The sequence below is a fragment of the Bufo gargarizans genome, chromosome 1 (genome assembly GCF_014858855.1).
Source record: "Bufo gargarizans isolate SCDJY-AF-19 chromosome 1, ASM1485885v1, whole genome shotgun sequence".
In the NCBI taxonomy this organism is placed as follows: domain Eukaryota; kingdom Metazoa; phylum Chordata; class Amphibia; order Anura; family Bufonidae; genus Bufo; species Bufo gargarizans.
The window spans coordinates 668,442,879-668,463,125 of NC_058080.1; the positions used below are offsets into that span (position 1 = coordinate 668,442,879).

A 20,247-nucleotide genomic window follows, 5' to 3' on the forward strand; every position below is an offset into this window, starting at 1 on the left:
GTGCACAGGACGGCAGCACCAACGCCGCTGCGCCATAAACAAATGCACCGGAGCGGAAGACGTATGGTCAGATGCACGAGCACGGAACAAGGGTAGAATTCGCAAGAGCAGTGGATACAGCATATCTATCATGTGTATCGCGTGTTATCCTGGGTATATCACATATATGATGTATGGACTGTAGGGGTGTTGAAGCATAATTATACTGCACTATAATTGTTATTTGAAGCAATGTCAACTCCATAGTTCTGTATATCTGAGGCCTCATTTGCTGTGTAAGTGTTGCCTAAAGAGGGTATGCATGCATAATATAAAACCATGCTTGAGCAGGTATCGGCGTGCGTTCCGCACTGGAACGCACGCCGATCCGACCACAAGAAGCACGGAAAATGGGGGCCCGGACAGGATGTGCTGTGAGGAGGGACCCGGTGGGGACAGAGCTTACCTGCCCTGGGGCCGCTGCCCTGGAGTCGTCTGGCTTGAGTGAGAGATCCGGCGCGCGCTCCACGTCGGAACGCACGCCGAGCAGGTGACCGAGGGCCCAGGCCCGGCCGGATTCCGGCGTGTGCTCCAAGCTGGAACGCACGCCGATCACATGACCGGAAGCCCAGGCCCGGCCGAGAAGCTCCGGCGCGCGCTCCCCACTGGAACGCACGCCGGCCCGGGACAGCGCCCAAGCCAGAGGACGGGTGAGACCCAGAGGAGGGGGTAACCCGCAGGCCGGACCCTACCCGTCCCGCCGACGCGTGGGGGAGGCGGAGCGCTCGGGTCCAGAGTGCAATGAGTACGTGACCGCCGCTCGGAGGAGCCCCGGAAGTGACGCGCTGCGAACCGGAAGTGACGGGACGGACCGAGGAAGCTGCATGAAGCAACCGTCCTCAGGGTGAGGATGCGTGAGGGAGATATAGTCAGCAGCCCCGCCCACAAATACAGGCTGTAACCAGCCTTAATACGTGTATAATATGCATATTTGTGTGCGTTGTACTTTATGTATATACCATTTCAGGGACTACCTGAATGTCAAGAGCAAAGTTCTCAGCCTAGCAAAAGAGGGCTACTTTACTACTAGTCTACTTTACTACTTTAGAATATAAAACATATTCTGATTTGTTGTTTACTACTTAATTCCACATCCTTTATGGTTTTCATGTCTATAAAACACAGGCATCTGTGTTGGTACCATGTTCACATGTGCCCACATAATATATGCAAATGAGAATAAGCCTCTAGGAGCAACTGGGAGTTGCTGTTACACCTAGAGGATCAGCTCTCTCTGCAACTGCTGCACCCAGGGCTGCACCGCCAACTAGGTGAGGTTAGGTGATTACCTCAGGCAGCGCGGCCCTGGGGACAAGTGGGGGGGTGGCAATGCAGTAAGAGATGAGCGCTTCCATTGTGGAAGTGCTCATCTCTATATTCATCTGTATCGTCTATATTCATCTGTATCGTCTGCCTTCCCCATTCCTCTGATAGTCCACAAGCACTAGGCCTGCACCCTGTCAAAGGCTGGTGCAGGTGGCGCAATGAAGTCATCGCGCTGCCTGAGGCGCACAGAGCGGGAAACAGGCTGTAAGAGGCCTGCATCACTAAACGTAGCATGTAGGTAAGTATTTGTGTTTATTTTTATACTTTTCTTGAGTAATCCCCATTTAGTATGTGTTCCATATTGAGAGCGCAGTCCAGTGCACATCTTGTCTAATGTATGCAGTCCTGGAAGAGCTGTTTGAGGGTGCATATCTTTGTTCAAAATGTGAGCAAATTGGCAGTTTGGAATTTCACATAGAGTATCTAACCAGGCGAGTTTCAACACTGAGACGAGTTGACAATTTGGAAAAGAGTTTGCTGCTCACTGAGAAAGCACTCTATGGGGTAGATGTGGGGGAGGGTGGTAGCGGGGAGGCTCAGGAAAGTGAGGTAGCTAGCTGGAGGTAGAGGGAAGAGTTCCAGGGAGGCAAGCTCTGATCTGACACACCGCAACAAGTTTGCACGGTTGGCAGATGAGGGGGATGTCGGTTCAGTGAGAGCACTGTTGCAGCCAGACACTTCCTCTGCCAGTCAGGGGAATGTCAGCTCCAGTAAGCAGGGGACTAGGAGAGCAGGGCAGGCCAGGCAGGTGCTGGTAGTGGGAGACTCAATTATTAGCGGTACAGATGGGGCCATATGTCACAAAGATTGGGATCGTCAAACGGAGTATTGCCTTTCTGGCGCTCAAATTTGATACATCGCGGATCGGGTTGACAGATTGCTGGGAGGGGCTGGAGAAGATCCAGCGGTCATTGTCCATATCTGAGCCAATGACAATGTTAGAGGTAGGTGGAGCGTCCTTAAAAATGATTTTAGGGATTTAGGTCAAAAGCTTAGGGCAAGGACCTCAAAGGTAGTATTTTCTGAAATACTACCAGTACCACGAGACACACAAGAAAGGCAGCAGGAGATTAGGGAGGTTAACAAGTGGCTCAAGAACTAGTGTAGGAAGGAGGGTTTTGGGTTCCTGGAGAACTGAGCTGACTTATCTGTCGGCTACAGGCTCTATCATAGGGATGGGCAGCACCTCAATGGGGAAGGGGCAGCTGTGTTGGGGGAGAAGATGGATAGAAGGTTGGATGAGTGTTTAAACTAGGGACTGGGGTGGAGGGTAATTATGTTATAGGATGGGAAGATAGTGCAGATTGAGACCGGGGGAAAGCTAATGGGACTGGGGGAGGGATGGAAGAAGGGGGTTCTGGAACAGCTAAGTAGAAAAAGTGTAGGGTAAAAAATATACATGGACCTCTTAAATGTATGTATACTAATTTCAGAAGCCTGACTAATACAACTGGGGAATTGGAATTAGTGATGTGTGAGGAGGACTATGACATAGTGGGAATAACTGTGACATGGCTGGATGATAGCTACAGTGCCTTGCAAAAGTATTCACCCCCCCCCCCTTGACTTTTTTCGTATTTTGGTGCCTCGCAACCTGGAATTAACATGGATTGTTTGAGGATTTGCATCATTTAATTTACAGAACATGCCCACAACTTTCAAGATCTGTGCTTCTTTTTTATTGTGAAGCAAACAACAAATAGGACAAAATTACAGAAAAAGTCAATGTGCAGAACTATTCACCCCCTAAAGTCAATACTTTGTAGAGCCACCTTTTGCTGCAATCACAGCTACAAGTCGCTTTGGATAAGTCTCTATGAGCTTGCCACATCTTACCACTGGGACTTTTGCCCATTTCTCCTTGCAAAACTGCTCCAGCTCCTTCAAGTTGGATGGTTTCCGCTTGTGAACAGCAAGTCTGATCACAGATCTTCTATTGGATTGAGATCTGGGCTTTGACTAGGCCATTTCAACACATTTACATGTTTCCCCTTAAACCACTCAAGTGTTGCTTTAGCAGTGTGATTGGAGTCATTGTCCTGCTGGAAGGTGAACCTCCGTCCTAGCCTCAAATCACCACAAGTTTTGCTCAAGAAATATTCTTGTATTTAGCACCATCCATCTTTCCCTCAACTCTGACCAGTTTCCCAGTCCAGGCTGCTGAAAAACATCCCCACAGCATGATGCTGCCACCACCATGTTTCACTGTGGGCATGGTGTTCTTTAGTTGATGTGATGTGTTGGGTTTGCGTCAGACATAGCGTTTTCTTTGATGGACAAAAAGTTCAATTTTAGTCTCATCAGACCAGAGCACCTTCCTTTTGGGAGTCTCCCACATGCCTTTTTGCAAACTCACACCGTGCCTTTTTGTTTTTTGCTGAAAGTAATGGCTTTTTTCTGGCCACTCTGCCATGAAGCTCAACTCTATGAAGCATACGGCTTATTGTCGTCCTATGTACAAAAACTCCAGTCTCTGCTATGGAACTCTGCAGCTCCTCCAGGGTTACCTTAGGGCTCTGTGCTGCCTTTCTAATGCCCCCCCTTGTCCGGTCCGTGAGTTTTGGTGGGTGGCTGTCTCTTGGCAGATTTGCTGTTGTGCCATGTTCTTTCCATTTGGTTATGATAGATTTGATGGTGCTCCTGGGGATCATCAAAGATTTGGATATTTTTTTATAACCTAACCCTGACTTGTACTCCTCAACAACATTGTCCCTTGCTTGTTTGGAGAGTTCCTTGGTCTTCATGGGAGTATTTGATTAGTGATGCCTCTTGCTTAGGTATTGCAGCCTCTGGGGCCTTTCAAAAAAGGTGTGTATATGTAATGACAGATCATGTGACACTTAGATTGCACACAGGTGGACATCATTTCCCTAATTATGTGACTTCTGAGGGTAATTGGTTGCACCAGAGCTTATCATGGGCTTCCTAACAAAGGGGGTGAATACATACGCACATGCAATTTTCTGTTTTCTATTTCTAAACAACAGTTTTATTTATATATTTTTCTCATTTCACTTCACCAACTTAGACTATTGTGTTCTGATCCATCACATAAAATTCAGATTAACAAAACATTGAACTTAAGGCTGTAATGTAACACAATATGAAAAAAGTCAAGGGGGGTGAATACTTTTGCAAGGCACTGTATGACTGGGCAGGTAATGTACAGGGTTACAGTCTGTTTAAAACGAATTGCAAAAACCATAGAGGGGTCTGCCTTTATGTAAAGTCCTATCTAAAGCCCAAACTCCGGGAAGATATAAGTGAGGGACATGAACATGTGGAGTCACTGTGGGTAGAAATACATTGAGGCAAAAAAATAAAAAAATACTAATAGAAGTTTATTATAAACCACCTAATATACAGAGTCCACATAAATTATACTATTAAAGGAGATAGACGAGGCGGCATTCATAATGAGGTGGTTATTAATGAGGGACTTCAACTGCCCAGATATAAACTGAAACTTGTATATCTCATAAAGAAAAAACAGGTTCTTGGCAATAACCAAAGACAATTACTTTTCCCAACTGGTGCAGGACCCAACTAAAGGGATGGCCATACTGGAACAACAGATGTGCAGGTTGGGGGACTCCTGGGAAATAGTGACCATAAAGTAATAACCTTCCAATTATCATTCAAAAGAGAGTTTCTTCAGGGAGGAACAAAAATACCAAACTTCAAAAAAGCTAAATTTAGCCAACTAAGAGAGGCCACAGGCCTAACTAACTGGGACAAAGTCCTCAAAAATAAAAATACAGCCACAAAATTGGATATTTTTAAAAGCATCCTAAAATCTAATTATGAGAGGTACATACCTTATGGGCCTAAAAGATTAAGAAATAAGAAAAAATGTGGATAAATAGAACTGTAAAGAAAACAATAAATAAAAAAAGAAAGCATTTAAATCACTAAAACAGGAGGGTAGCGAGGAAGCACTGAAAAATTATAAGGAAAAAAATAGAATATGTAAAAAACAAATAAAAGCAGCCAAACTAGAGACCGAGAGATTAATTGCCAAAGAGAGCAAAACTAACACTAAAATTTATTTCAATTAAATAAATGGTAAAAAGTATAAATCTGAAGGTGTTGGCCCTCTATAGATTAATGAAGGGGGAGTTGCACAGAGCAATGATGAGAAAGCAAAGCTATAAAATATTTTTTTCTCCACTGTATTCACTGAAGAAAATAAACAGTCAGATGAAATGCAGAATGTAAAAGTTAATTGCCCATTAAAATTGCCCTGTCTGACCCAGGAAAAAGTACAGCGGCGTCTTAAAAAGATTAAAATAGACAAATCGCTAGGACCAGATGGCATACACCAGTAATGTCATAGCCAGACCCTTATTTCTGAATTTTAGGACTCTATACTGATATGGAGTGTTCCACAGGATTGGCACATAGCAAATGTAGTGCCAATATTCAAAAAGGGTCCAAAAACAGAGCCTGGAAACTATAAGCCGGTAAGTTTAACATCTGTCGTGGGTAAACTGAAGGTTTTCTAAGAGATGCTATCTTGGAGTACCTCAATGAAAAGAAGCAAATAACGCCATATCAGCATGGCTTCATGAGGGATCGGTCATGTCAAACTAATTTAATCAGTTTCTATGAGGAGGTAAGTTTTAGAGTTGGCAGCGGCGAATCAATGGATGTCGTATATATGGACTTCTCCAAAGCATTTGACACTGTACCGCATAACAGGTTAGTATATAAAATGAGAATGCTCGGACTGGGAGAAAATGTCTGTATGTGGGTAAGTAACTGGCTCAGTGATAGAAAAAAGAGGGTGGTTATTAACGGTACACACTCAGATTGAGTCACTGTCACTAGTGGAGTACCTTAGGTATCAGTATTGGGCCCTATTCTCATCAATATATTTATTAATGATCTTGTAGAAGGCTTGCACAGTTAAATATAAATTTTTGCAGATGACACTAAACTGTGTAAAGTAATTAACACAGAAGAGGACAATATACTGCTACAGAGGGATCTGGATAGATTGGAGGCTTGGGCAGATAAGTGACAGATTTAACACTGACAAATGTAAGGCCTCTTTCACACGGGCGGTGAACGCATTGCACCCGCACTGAATCCGGACCCATTCATTTCAATAGGGCTGTGCAGATGAGTGGTGATTTTCACGCATCATTTGTGCGTTGCGTGAAAATCGCAGCATGCTCTATATTGTGCATTTTTCACGCAACACAGGCCACATAGAAGTGAATGGGGCTGCGTGAAAATCGCAAGCATCCGCAAGCAAGTGGGAATGCGTTGCGATTTTCACGTATGGTTTCTAGGTGACGATCAGGATGGGGACCCGATCTTTATTATTTTCACTTATAACATGGTTATAAGGGAAAATAATAGTATTCTTAATACAGAATGCTAAGTAAATTAGTGATACACACATACATACACACACGCACATTATACATTCCTCTGTCGCATACAGCTCTGCTACATACACCACACACACTACTGTGCTGGATTCACACTATACACCTATCCAGGGCCAGTAGCGAATCTACATTTTGGCGCCCCCCACATAATTGGCGCCCCCCCCCAAAATTTCACATTTCTGCCCCCCATGATTCATGTCCATTTCTTGCCCCCCCCCCTTCATTTCACATTTCTGCCCCTCATGATTCCTGTCCATTTCTTGCCCCCCTATCATTTCTGCCCCTCATGATTCCTGTCCATTTCTTGCCCCCCCCATCATTTCACATTTCTGCCCCTCATGATTCCTGTCCATTTCTTGCCCCCCCATCATTTCACTTTTCTTCCCCTCATGATTCATGTCCATTTCTTGCCCACCCATCATTTCACATTTCTGCCCCTCGTGATTCCTGTTCATTTCTTGCCCCCCCCCCATCATTTCACATTTCTGCCCCTCATAATTCCTGTCCATTTCTTGCCCCCAATCATTTCACATTTCTGCCCCTCATGATTCCTGTCCATTTCTTGCCCCCCAATTATTTCACATTTCTGCCCCTCATGATTCATGTCCATTTCTTGCCCCCCCATCATTTCACATTTCTGCCCCTCATGATTCATGTCCATTTCTTGCCCCCCCATGTGCCAATATCATAGTGCCATCCTCTCCCCCTGCCCCCTAATGTGCTAGTATCAAGTGCCTCTCCACCCCCCCCCCCCCTCCATGTGTCAGTATCATGGCGCCAATAGCCCCCCTCCCCCGTGGCAGTAAAGTAACAGTCCGGTATTTAAAAAAAAAAAAACTTTTATACTTACCTCCATGTCAGCGATGCAGGCCTCTTCCTCTTCCTGTGTTCCCACCAGCCTCTAGTGTTGAAGATTTGGTGCTTGTGTTCTTATTTAGCCTGTCTTTCAGAAAAGTTTATGATGGGATTCGAACCCATGACCTTCTGTATCAGAGGCAAAGCACTTATCCACACAGCTATGACAGCTGTACAGGCAGTTACTTTAAAAAAAATAAAAATATATATATGACTTCTACTGTAGATAACTTTGATACCTAGTGTACAACCATACACATGACAGTTGCCCCAACACACCCAGCTCTGCTACATCCATACACAGTGTGCTGGGGCAGCTGTCATGTGTATGTACACTAGGCATCAAAGTTACCTACAGTAGAAGTTATATATATATATATATATATATATATATATATATATAATTTTTTTTTTTTATTATTATTATTATTTTTTTTTATAAAGTAACTGGTAATACAGCTGTCATAGCTGTGTGGATAAATTCCTTGCCTCTGATGTGAAAGGTTGCGAGTTTGAATCCCAGGAGAAACTTTTCTGAAAGACATGCTCATTAGATTTAAATACACCAGGGTCTCGTAGCTCAGAGTCTGTGTTGCTGCCTCAGCCTGTCAGCTCTGCAGGGATAGACATGGCATGCTGCCAGGTGCCGGGCCCCGAAGCAGTCGCTTCCCCTGCTTCCCCGGTAGTTACGCCACTGTGTATATGTATATATATGCAGAGGAAAGTGTATTAAACATTCCCTATCAACTCTTATACAGGCCCACGTTTAGCCTGTAGGCCATGGCTTGCATTGTTAGGTTTATAACAGCTGTTACAAGGCCAGCAGCCATGTTGGGGGTAATTAATTTAGGTTGCATAAAGAGTCGAGCTGTGTGCCTAGTACCTGGGAGACAAGCAAACTGCTTCCCGGCAGGTAGTTAGCACAGAGATGCTAACGAGGATGGGCTCCTTTGCTGGTCACCTCAGGAAAGGAGATTGCATACTATCTGGCACCTTTTGTCAGCAGGGGTCTTCCTAACCAGAGATCTAGTCAGACCCCAAACAAGACATGCTAAACCTGTTTTTATAGCATGGGTTAGCCACACCTCTGCCCCATGGCCAAACTCCTTCCCCCCAACTTATGATAGATAAATAGTGCAGCATTTGGGACTAGGGGAGGAGGGTTTTCATGACCACAAAAGGAGACAGATGGAAGAGAAAGAGATGGACCGAGCAGCTCCATGAAGGAAGAACGGTTGAGCCGTGCAGCCCCTGCATTAACCCCTTGAATGGCTAAGTAACCCTCTCCCTATAGCACCAAAGATTATGCCCCCTGCCCTGTATTACCCCTCTGATCATGTATCCCTGGCCTGCACCGTATTAAACCTTGCAGTGCCAACCCCTGCAGCCCCAGCCTTAACCCCTGCACAACCATTACCCCGTCACTGCATTGCCCTGATCACCCCTGACCCGGTGTTAACCCACCAACCCTGGGTTCACCCTTTCTGTATTAAGTGCCATATTGTATTTAACCCTTTCTACCCTGTAGGGACAGCATGTAGACAGGTTGGGTTGGACGCTGTTATTTACGTGTGTGTATGTTAGTGTGCTATTTAGGTAGCTTTGGGGAGGAATTGTGTAAAATATTGTACTGTGTGTAGCGTAGTTTAGGTATATTGTAGTGTTGTTAACAACATATATTACTGTGTGCGACTATAAGTATATATGTTTATATGTCCATTGATATAAATATGTATACTTATAGCAATAATTAAACTGTAGATTGTAATTGTTTTAATAAATTCCTTTTATTATTCAAAGAACAGCATGTAGTCATTTATTGGGAAAAAGTGTAAGTGCAACAGAGTTAGTAAGTATTTATAGTATAAATAGGCGGAGTCATCAATAGACGACTCACGCCTATTTCTGAATATTAATTATTGAGATTATCCAAAATATCAATAATGAATATTTCTTTTACATTAATAATATTACAGGCTATAGCTACTAGAGATGGGTCGTTGATCCAGGGAGTTATTCTGATTGGAGTCAGAAAGGAATTTTTTTTCCCCTTAACCACCTCAGCCCCCCTAGCTTAAACACCGTTAATGACCGGACCACTTTTTACAATTCTGCACTACACTACTTTCACGGTTTATTGCTCGGTCATGCAACTTACCACCCAAATGAATTTTACCTCCTTTTCTTCTTACTAATAGAGCTTTCATTTGGTGGTATATCATTGCTGCTGACATTTTTACTTTTTTTGTTATTAATCGAAATTTGCTGAATGTTTTTCAAAAAAACAACATTTTTCAGTTGTAATTTTTATTTTTAAAACTACATTTCTATATAATTTTTTCTCAAAATTTATTGTTCTACATGTCTTTGATAAAAAAAAAAATGTTTGGGTAAAAAAAATGATTTGGGTAAAAGTTATAGCGTTTACAAACTATGGTACAAAAATGTGAATTTCCGCTCTTTGAAGCAGCTCTGACTTTCTGAGCACCTGTCATGTTTCCTGAGGTTCTACAATGCCCAGACAGTAGAAACACCCCACAAATGACCCCATTTCGGAAAGTAGACACCCTAAGATATTCGCTGATGGGCATAGTGAGTTCATAGAACTTTTTATTTTTTGTCACAAGTTAGTGGAAAATTATAATTTTTTTATTTTTTCCCTTACAAAGTCTCATATTTCACTAACTTGTGACAAAAAATAAAAACTTCCATGAACTCACTATGCCCATCACGAAATACCTTGGGGTGTCTTCTTTCCGAAATGGGGTCACTTGTGGGGTAGTTATACTGCCTTGGCATTTTAGGGGCCCTAATGCGTGAGAAGTAGTTTGAAATCAAAATGTGTAAAAAAATGCCCTGTGAAATCCTAAAGGTGCTCTTTGGAATGTGGGCCCCTTTGCCCACCTAGGCTGCAAAAAAGTGTCACACATGTGGTATCGCAGTACTCAGGAGAAGTTGGGCAATGTGTTTTGGTGTGTCTTTTTACACATGCCCATGCTGGGTGAGATAAATATCTCTGTCAAATGACAACTTTGTATAATAACAATGGGAAAGGTTGTCTTTTAGAGAGATATTTCTCTCACCCAGCATGGGTATATGTAAAAAGACACCCCAAAACACATTGCCCAACTTCTCCTGAGTACGGCGATACCACATGTGTGACACTTTTTTGCAGCCTAGGTGGGCAAAGGGGTCCACATTCTAAAGAGCACCTTTAGGAATTCACAGGGCATTTTTTACACATTTTGATTTCAAACTACTTCTCATGCATTAGGGCCTCTAAAATGCCAGGGCAGTATAAATACCCCTGTGTGCGCGCGTTCACAGGAAATCTCGCATCTCGCCGATGCGTCAAGGAGGAATGAATCGACCGCCTCCGGAACGCAATCCTGCGTTAGGCGGTCCGGAGGCGGTTAAGTGGGGAAAATTGGCTTCTACCTCCACAGTTTTTTGTTTGTTTTTTGCCTTCCTCTGGATCAACTTGCAGGATAACAGGCCGAACTGGATGGAAAAATTAATTTTTTTGGCCTTATATACTATGTTACTATTTTTTTGCACTGGCACACAGAAGGACTAGGAGGGATTTTTTTGTACTGGTTCTCATTTTAAGGGGGCATTTTTCTACTGTCACATTATAAGGAGAATTATTACTAAGGGGGGGCATTATGGTGGGCTTTATTACTACTGGGGGACTATGGGAAACATAATTGCTAGTATGGGCACTATGGGAGCATTATTACTTCTGGGACACAGTGGGGACATGCTGGGGGCACTGTAGGACCACTATTACTGCCAAGTGTGCTCTAGCAGAGAATAATTACTATTGGTGGGACTTTGGGGAGCATTCTTACTGTGGGGGCACCCTGTCACAGTATCAGCTTAGCACAATTATTTTTTGGGGACATTATTTTTACACTATTAGCGTCAGGGACACTATTTGCTGGGCACAGTAATTTTAGGACACTGTATGCCAATAATTGTTGAAGGGCACTATCTGCATGGTACTAGTATTTTCAGGGGGGTTTTCTGCAGTATAATATTGGGGAGCACAGCGGCACAGTATTGGGGGTGGTAGGATGATTTGTCCAGAAGATGGGAGAGAGGGCATGAACCTTTAGCCACACTGTGGCATTTATTTGACACTGTGAGGTATTTAATGATGCACAGTGGTATCAAATGTTGCTGGGAGGTATTTTGAGCTTTATCATGGTTTGTGTTGCTGTTGGGGAAGGTATTGTATGTCACTAACACGTGATTAGGCATTTATGTGCTTCACTTTATTTGCTTTTTAGTACTGATGCTTGATCAAAAGCTGTTGAAAAGCAATTGAAGATATCAGCTTAACACATCTAGTTTAGATAACGCATCTAGTTAAAGGGGTTCTGCACTTTCATTTAACTGATGATCTATCCTCTGAATAGATCATCAGCTTCTGATCGGCAGGGGTCCGACACCCGGGACCCCCGCCGATCAGCTGTTTGAGAAGGCAGCAGCGCTCCAGTAGCGCCGCGGCCTTCTCACTGTTTACCGCCGGGCCGCCCGCCCACTGACGTCACGACTAGTATCAACTAGTGTGGGCGCGGCTAAGCTCTGTTCACTTGAATGGAGCTTAGCCGCGCCCACGCTAGTTGATACTAGTAGTGATGTCAGTGGGCGGGCGGCCCGGGGGTAAACAGTGAGAAGCGACGTGGGGCTTAGCCGTGCTCACGCTAGTTGATACTAGTCGTGACGTCAGTGGGCGGACGGCGGTAAACAGTGAGAAGGCCGCGGCGCTGCTGCCTTCTCATACAGCTGATCAGCGGGGGTCCCGGCTGTCCAGAGGATAGATCATCAGTTAAATGAAAGTGCAGAACCCCTTTAAGCATGTGTGTTAACTCTACTACATCTGTATGTTATTATGTCTGAATACTTGTTTTTGTCTAGAAAAACTGCTTTGTCATTCCCATTAGGTATCATTGAACTCAGGGGCATAGCTAAAGGCTCATGGGCCCTGGTGCAAAAGTTCAGCTTGGGACCCCCTTCCTGGGAAGCACATAGCCTTTGTGCTGCCTGAGGCAAAAATTGAAATGGTCCTCCTCCCCATACCAAATTTTTAACCGAGGGAAGGGATGCAAATGAGCTCTTAACAAGCTCAGCCTCTAATGCCACCAGATGTAAGGCAGCTATCCTATAAGTCAATGTTTAGCTATTAAAATAAGCCTTGAAACATGACTTGGATATTAAGTAAGCTAGCACCTCATCTGCAGACAGCTGTTTCGGGGTGATTGCCCCTCATCAGTGCAGAGCAGAGAGAACTAGCTTAACTGGGTGAGAGGCCTGTGTCCGGGTCAAGGGGTAACTAACTCTCCTTAGGGAGAGAGCACCTTTATCATTGTGAGGAGACTTATAGGCCATACATGCTCCTCTGGAATTCTAAACCCTTTCCTCCAGCCAGATGTGTAACTTGACCTAAATGCACTTTCTAACTTTCTATAATACTGGTGTTTTTTTATGCACCACAAGAGTCTTAGGGCTCCCTCAGGCTCCTGGGCCCATTAGTAACAGCTACCTCTGCACCCTCTATAGCTACGCCTCTGATTGAACCCCTAATGCAAGTCTATGAGAGATGGGAAATTGTAATTTTGTATCAGTTTGGGTTGTGTTTCTCCACTCCTTCCACTATAAGGTTCTAGTTCAGCTAGAAACTTTATATAAAGAGAGCAGTCAGAGCCCCTAGTGTTACGCAGTTAGGGATCAGTGCATAGAAGAAGAGACTCTGCTAGACTATTTGAGTGACCAGAAGAAGACACTGAGATGGGGATACTCTGCCACAGACCCTGGATCACCAGCATTTTTTCAAGGTACCAGCCTTCTCAGAGAGGGAAAGAGGAACAGCTAGCTCAAGCCTTTCCTCAGCTTCAAACCCTTCTTCTGCCCAGGATGAGATTGGTGAAGCCAGCCTAGTGCCTTATCTGCACTGTTTTGCACTTCAATTCCTTAGGTAAAAAAGCACACTGGTTAACTGCAGACCCTGACTCTCTGGATTGGGGTGCACCACACCTAACCATTCGTTCCGTAGAGCAGCAACACATGTTGACACCTTGACTGCGTATAGATGGGGCCACCCCAAACCTGGCCACGGCAGTGATGCCCACATTGTGTCCCATCACACTGATCACAGTAGTAATGCCCACATTATGCCCCCATTTAAGCAGTTATGCCCACATTGAGCCTCCTTTCAGTAGCTAGGCTCACATTGTGCCCTTTTTTTAGTAGTAATGCCCACATTTTGCCCCCTATTTATTAGTGCAATCTCATTTGAAATAAAAAACACTAAATATTCCATTCCCCCAATGATCATATCCTGTGCTCCCCAGCAGGCATGATGCAGTCACACTCACATTGCGCTGCTGGGTTGTGTAGGAGGAGCACGCAGGCCTGGGAATCAGCCTGTGCTCCTCCTACACAGCCCAGCAGCATGATGTTTGTGTGACTGCATCGTGCCTGCTGGTAAGTGCCAGCAGTTGAACGGTGCAGCAGGGAGCGCACAGTCAACTGTCTGAGTCCTAAAGATGCAAAGACAGTTGAGTGGGGCTGGGGGATAGCCGCTAACATCCAGGACTGTCCCCCTGGATCTGAGATGGTTGGGTGGTATGCATTTAGAGGATCATTTTGTGGCTTATATCTGGTTCAGATTCTGTCACACGCCATGGTGCGGCAGAATCTGCGACTTCTTCCCCATTCACGCTAGGTCTAAAAATGTGGCCGTTGCGTGGTCATGAGAGGCCCATCTCATTCATCATTTTCTACGCCTGGTTTAGGCATAGAAAATGGTCTAAATTTAAGACAGCAAGGTAGCTGTTTTACATTTAGAAGCTACATTGGATCCACTGACCTTATGTAGAGGCTGGCACCTCTAGATAACTTCGGCGATCCACCGCCAGCTATAGGGCTTGTTAAGACCAGCGTCTAAAGTGCCCCTTACTCTTACCTTAATTTGCACTAGGTACAACTATACAAATGTAGATCTCTAGACTGAAATGCTCTTTGTGTTTTGTCATTACCTTCTGGATCTTTACTATAAATGAAAAAATTTGAAGTGCGGATTCCTGCTGAAAAATTACCTGTTAAAAAAAAAAAAAGAGACTCTAAAGATAGGTGTATTGTTCACAATAGAGATTGATTGCACAAAATGGAAAACTGCATGGGGATCAAATTATTGCTGCTACGAAAGTTGGTTCCTTATTTAGTTAACATTATGTCAGCAGCACAGCTCATGTAGGGTAGAACTGAAGCTCCCTGGGCCCACTTTCTGGGGGATATTTATCAAACTGGTGTAAAGTAGAACTGGCTTAGTTTCCCATTACAACCAATCAGATTCCACTATTCATAATTGACAGCTCCTTTGAAAAATGAAAGGTGGAATCTGATTGGTTGCAGCCTAGTGCCTTATCTGCACTGTTTTGCACTTCAATTCCTTAGGTAAAAAAGCACACTGGTTAACTGCAGACCCTGACTCTCCGGATTGGGGTGCACCACACCTAACCATTCCTTCCGTAGAGCAGCAACACATGTTGACACCTTGACTGTGTATAGATGGGGCCACCCCAAACCTGGCCTCGGCAGTGATGCCCACATTGTGTCCCATCACACTGATCACAGTAGTAATGCCCACATTATGCCCCCATTTAAGCAGTTATGCCCACATTGAGCCTCCTTTCAGTAGCTAGGCTCACATTGTGCCCTTCTTTTAGTAGTAATGCCCACATTTTGCCCCCTATTTATTAGTGCAATCTCATTTGAAATAAAAACACTAAATATTCCATTCCCCCAATGATCATATCCTGTGCTCCCCAGCAGGCATGATGCAGTCACACTTACATTGCGCTGCTGGGTTGTGTAGGAGGAGCATGCAGGCCTGGGAATCAGCCTGTGCTCCTCCTACACAGCCCAGCAGCATGATGTTTGTGTGACTGCATCGTCCCTGCTGGTAAGTGCCAGCAGTTGAACGGTGCAGCAGGGAGCTCACAGTCAACTGTCTGAGTCCTAAAGATGCAAAGACAGTTGAGTGGGGCTGGGGGATAGCCGCTAACATCCAGGACTGTCCCCCTGGATCTGAGATGGTTGGGTGGTATGCATTTAGAGGATCATTTTGTGGCTTATATCTGGTGCAGATTCTGTCACACGCCATGGTGCGGCAGAATCTGCGACTTCTTCCCCATTCACGCTAGGTCTAAAAATGTGGCCGTTGCGTGGTCATGAGAGGCCCATCTCATTCATCATTTTCTACGCCTGGTTTAGGCATAGAAAATGGTCTAAATTTAAGACAGCAAGGTAGCTGTTTTACATTTAGAAGCTACATTGGATCCACTGACCTTATGTAGAGGCTGGCACCTCTAGATAACTTCGGCGATCCACCGCCAGCTATAGGGCTTGTTAAGACCAGCGTCTAAAGTGCCCCTTACTCTTACCTTAATTTGCACTAGGTACAACTATACAAATGTAGATCTCTAGACTGAAATGCTCTTTGTGTTTTGTCATTACCTTCTGGATCTTCACTATAAATGAACATATTTGAAGTGCGGATTCCTGCTGAAAAATTACCTGTTAAAAAAAAAAAGAGACTCTAAAGATAGATGTATTGTTCACAATAGAGATTGATTGCACAAAATGGAAAACTGCATGGGGAGCAAATGATTGCTGCTACGAAAGTTGGTTCCTTATTTAGTTGTCAACATTATGTCAGCAGCACATCTCATGTAGGGTAGAACTGAAGCTCCCTGGGCCCACTTTCTGGGGGATATTTATCAAACTGGTGTAAAGTAGAACTGGCTTAGTTTCCCATTACAACCAATCAGATTCCACTATTCATAATTGACAGCTCCTTTGGAAAATGAAAGGTGGAATCTGATTGGTTGTAATGGGAAACTAAGCCAGTTCTACTTTAAACCAGTTTGATAAATATCCCCCTTTGTTTATACCTAACATGTGCACTCCCACTTTTAGGTCATCACTAGAGACAAGCAAATTTCCGCTTATGAAATTCGTTCACACTTTGTTTGTTGGTTGAAGGTGAATTGCGTTATGGATTCCGTTACCACGGACCATAACGCAATTCTATGACGGAATGCATAACGGAATTTTACCAACCTAAACGTTGGTAAGTATGCTGTATAGGCATAATAAATAAGCCCTTATACCTGAGTGTGAGCCAGACATGGTGAGCTATAGCCAGACACCAAGAACAGTGTGGTGATGGGTGTGTATATGACATGGCTGCTGCTCTGATCTGTGATTCTCCATTGTGTATATTGGCAGCCGCACTGCTTGAATATGCACAGTCGGCAGCAGATAAGGAATAAAGATTAATTTATAACTCCATATACGGAGAGGTTGAATGGCTCGAACCCCTCTAAGTAAACACTTTCAAATGCACATTTATATTTCTTACCACAAACTCAGATTACCAAGCACAGTCATATACGGTACATCATGCATAGTTTCCCAAATATCATGCAGCGCTGGCCATTTTTGTTCTGTTGGTGGTGGCTTTTTTGTGGCGAATTTATTTTTGCTCAGCCGATACAAAAAGGACATTATTTTCACAGATGGCAGGTCCTTGGCAAGCTTGGCACATACTGAACGAGCAATGTGTGCATAGATGGGTCACACACTTTGTATTACAGCAAACACTAGGGTTCAGGAAGCTTTGTCTGCTCAGCATTGACCCACAAGCCATGAAAAATGGTGCTAATTGACTTTGATGAACAGAAGCTTTGTACTTCAGACCACATTCCAGGAGAAGGAACATACAGAGGTGGAAGAAGGTGTGCACCACATCTGCTGGACGTTTGTTCCAAGCATCTACAACTCTTTCAGTAAAATAATATTTTCTGACATTAATTATTTGAGATTCTGCCTTTAGTCATTACTATCCAAACACTACTTTTGGTTCAAATGTGAACCAAGGCATGACTCTTGTGGCTTTCTGCCCATATGATCACATAGGGGTAGATTTTTCAAAACTGGTGTAAAGTAGAACTGGCTTAGTTGCCCATAGTAACCAATTACATTCAACCTTTCATTTCCCAAAGGAGCACTGAAAAATGAAAGGTGGAATCTGATTGGCTGCTATGGGCAACTAAGCCAGGTCTACTTCAAAAACTCAATTCGGCTGCTTCGCTGAACTTAGAATACTTTGTAACGAATCGACGGGGTAAGGTGATCGCACCGTCCGCTGTCATTCAACCCCTCAGATGCTGCGTTCATCAATGATGACATCACTGCGCCCGGCCAGTATAATAACGTGGTAATTTTAATGTCGGATTTGGCACATTTTCTTTAATGAAGATGGATCTCCGTGATCAAATGGATGAGGTGAGTATGTTTTTTTTATTTTTATTTTTTACTGCTGTTTCAGGAAAAATTGATTCGTTACCACGAAGCGTGAGGAAAATCACCTTCATGACAAATATAATTTTTCCTGAAATTCGGATCAAAGTCCACTTTGTTAACTTTGATTTGCTCAAAACTAATTACAGCCAATACATGGTATTAACTTGGGTCAGGTTCTGGTGCTTGTCCCAAGCATGACACATTCCTGATATATAGTAAGCCAATTATACTGGTGCCATTATGGGTCCATTCACACGTCCGTAATTTGGGTCCGCATTCGTTCCGCAATTTGCGGCCCCATTAACTTTCAATGGGGCTGGAACAGATGCGAATCCGCATTTCCGGGATCCGCATCCGTTTTTTCGGGATCCGAAATTCCATTCCTGCAAAAAAAAAATAGAATATGTCCTATTCTTGTCCGCAATTGCGGACCAGAAGAGACATTTTCTATTATAGGGTCTGTGATGTGCAGTCCGCAAATTGCAGATCGCACATTGCAGGTGTCCGTGTTTTGCGGATCCGCAAAACACTTATGGACGAGTGAATGGACCCTAAGTCTTCTGACAGCATATGGTAATAAAGAAGTGATGAACGTGTTCCAAAGAAATTCAGTCTTCCCACAGCTCACTCCTTAACAGTGCCTGACTGATAATCAGTTCTATAATGTAGTTTCACAATGTCCTACCTGATGATGGATCATCACAGAGCACTGCACACAGGTTGCTAAATGCTCCGAGAAGGTAGAGTGGTAGCAGGGCTGAGGTCCTCATGGCTGGATTCTTATTTCTTCCTGTTCTCTATGAAGATTGTGCACACTGTTATCAGTACAGTGAACGTTACAGGACTGATGGTATCAGGCAGCTTCTCACAGGCTGGGTGCAGCCTTCCTGCTGTTTAATGGGGGTGGAAATCTAAGTACATTACAACTCCACCTCTGTCCATCACTTGGCTCTCCTGAAATTTCATGCTGCATTGGTGAAGTGATACATTATTTTACAATACTCTTTTACATTCACACTATTTTTGCAGCATTTGTAAACTCTCGTAAAATATGCATTTTAACACATTCAGGACCCTACAATTTTTCACATTAGGGACCAGGCCATTTTTTGCAAATCTAACGTGTGTCACTTTATGTGGTGATAACTTTGAAAAACGCTTTTACTTATTCAAGCCGTTCTGATATTGTTTTCTCATCAAATATTGTACTTCATGACAGTGGTAAATCTGAGTCCAAATATTTCATTTTTATATATTAAAAAAATACAAAATTTACCAAAAATTTGGAAAAATTCACACAAATTTCAATTTCTCTGCTTTTAAAACGGATAGTGAAGACATCCCAACCTGCAAAAACTCATTTCCGGGAGGTTTTCATTTTTTTTTCTTTCACGAACGAGCTGATGACGGAAGCTTCAATTCACTTGCTGACTCACTGAGTCGGCTCTTGGTCTGAGTCAGGAAGTTTATTCTTTAAAACCCTGTGTGTAATTATCTACCCCACTGTAGGGAAAAATACAAGCATCCAGGGGGGTGAATTTACACTGAGGTAAATAATATAATTAAAATGGAGGGTTAAATGTGTAAATGTATTCTCCTTGAGAAGCCAAATGGACTCTAAACGGTTAATTCAACCTGTAATCTAAACTCTGTCCTGTCACTTCTCTTATCTCTCTGCTGACTGCCGTCTGTCCCTTAACCTTATCACTGCTGCAGCCTGGTCATCGGCCTCAGTGTAAACTGTTCTAGTGACTCTGACTCTTTTAACTCAAAGAATCAAATGAGTCTCTAACTAAGTCAGATCTTTAGATTCTTTTAACCTGTGGCTCATTCTTAGACTGTTTTAGTGTCTCAATAGTCTGAGAGCCACAGATTTTTTTTATTTTTTGGGCGATTGTCTTAGGTAGGGGCTCACTTTTTGCGGTATGAGGTGACTGCTAGATTGGTAATATTTTGAGAGGCATTCGCCTTTTTGAACGCTTGGTGTTGCACTTTTAGTGATGTAAGGTGACAAAAAAAAATTATTTTTAGCACAGTTTTATTTAATTTTTTTGACGGAGTTCACCTTCGGGGTTAGGTCATGATATATTTTTATAGATCCAGTCAATATGGACGCGGCGAAACCTAATATGTCTACTTTTCTTTTTTTCCCTATTTAAAAAAAAAATTTGGAAAATTACCCTTTGTTTTCATGAAACTTATTTATTTGTAAAACTATATTTTTTTTTTCACTTTATTTTTTTTCCCACTCTTG

General features: G+C 43.4%; 1 protein-coding gene across 1 annotated transcript in view; it reads right to left on the reverse strand.

Annotated features, from left to right (window-relative positions):
• Positions 1–18,814, reverse strand: part of LOC122936072 (proteinase-activated receptor 1-like) — a 138,575-nt gene extending 119,761 nt beyond the window's left edge. Inside the window, exons 1-3 of the mRNA XM_044292074.1 lie at positions 18,679–18,814; positions 16,143–16,202; positions 14,663–14,722 (exon numbers count right to left, since the gene is read on the reverse strand). Of these exons, the coding sequence (XP_044148009.1) occupies positions 14,663–14,722; positions 16,143–16,202; positions 18,679–18,763 (205 nt within the window). The 5' untranslated portion in view covers positions 18,764–18,814. The remainder of the gene's footprint in view (positions 1–14,662; positions 14,723–16,142; positions 16,203–18,678) is intronic.
• Positions 18,815–20,247: the final 1,433 nt, after the last annotated feature.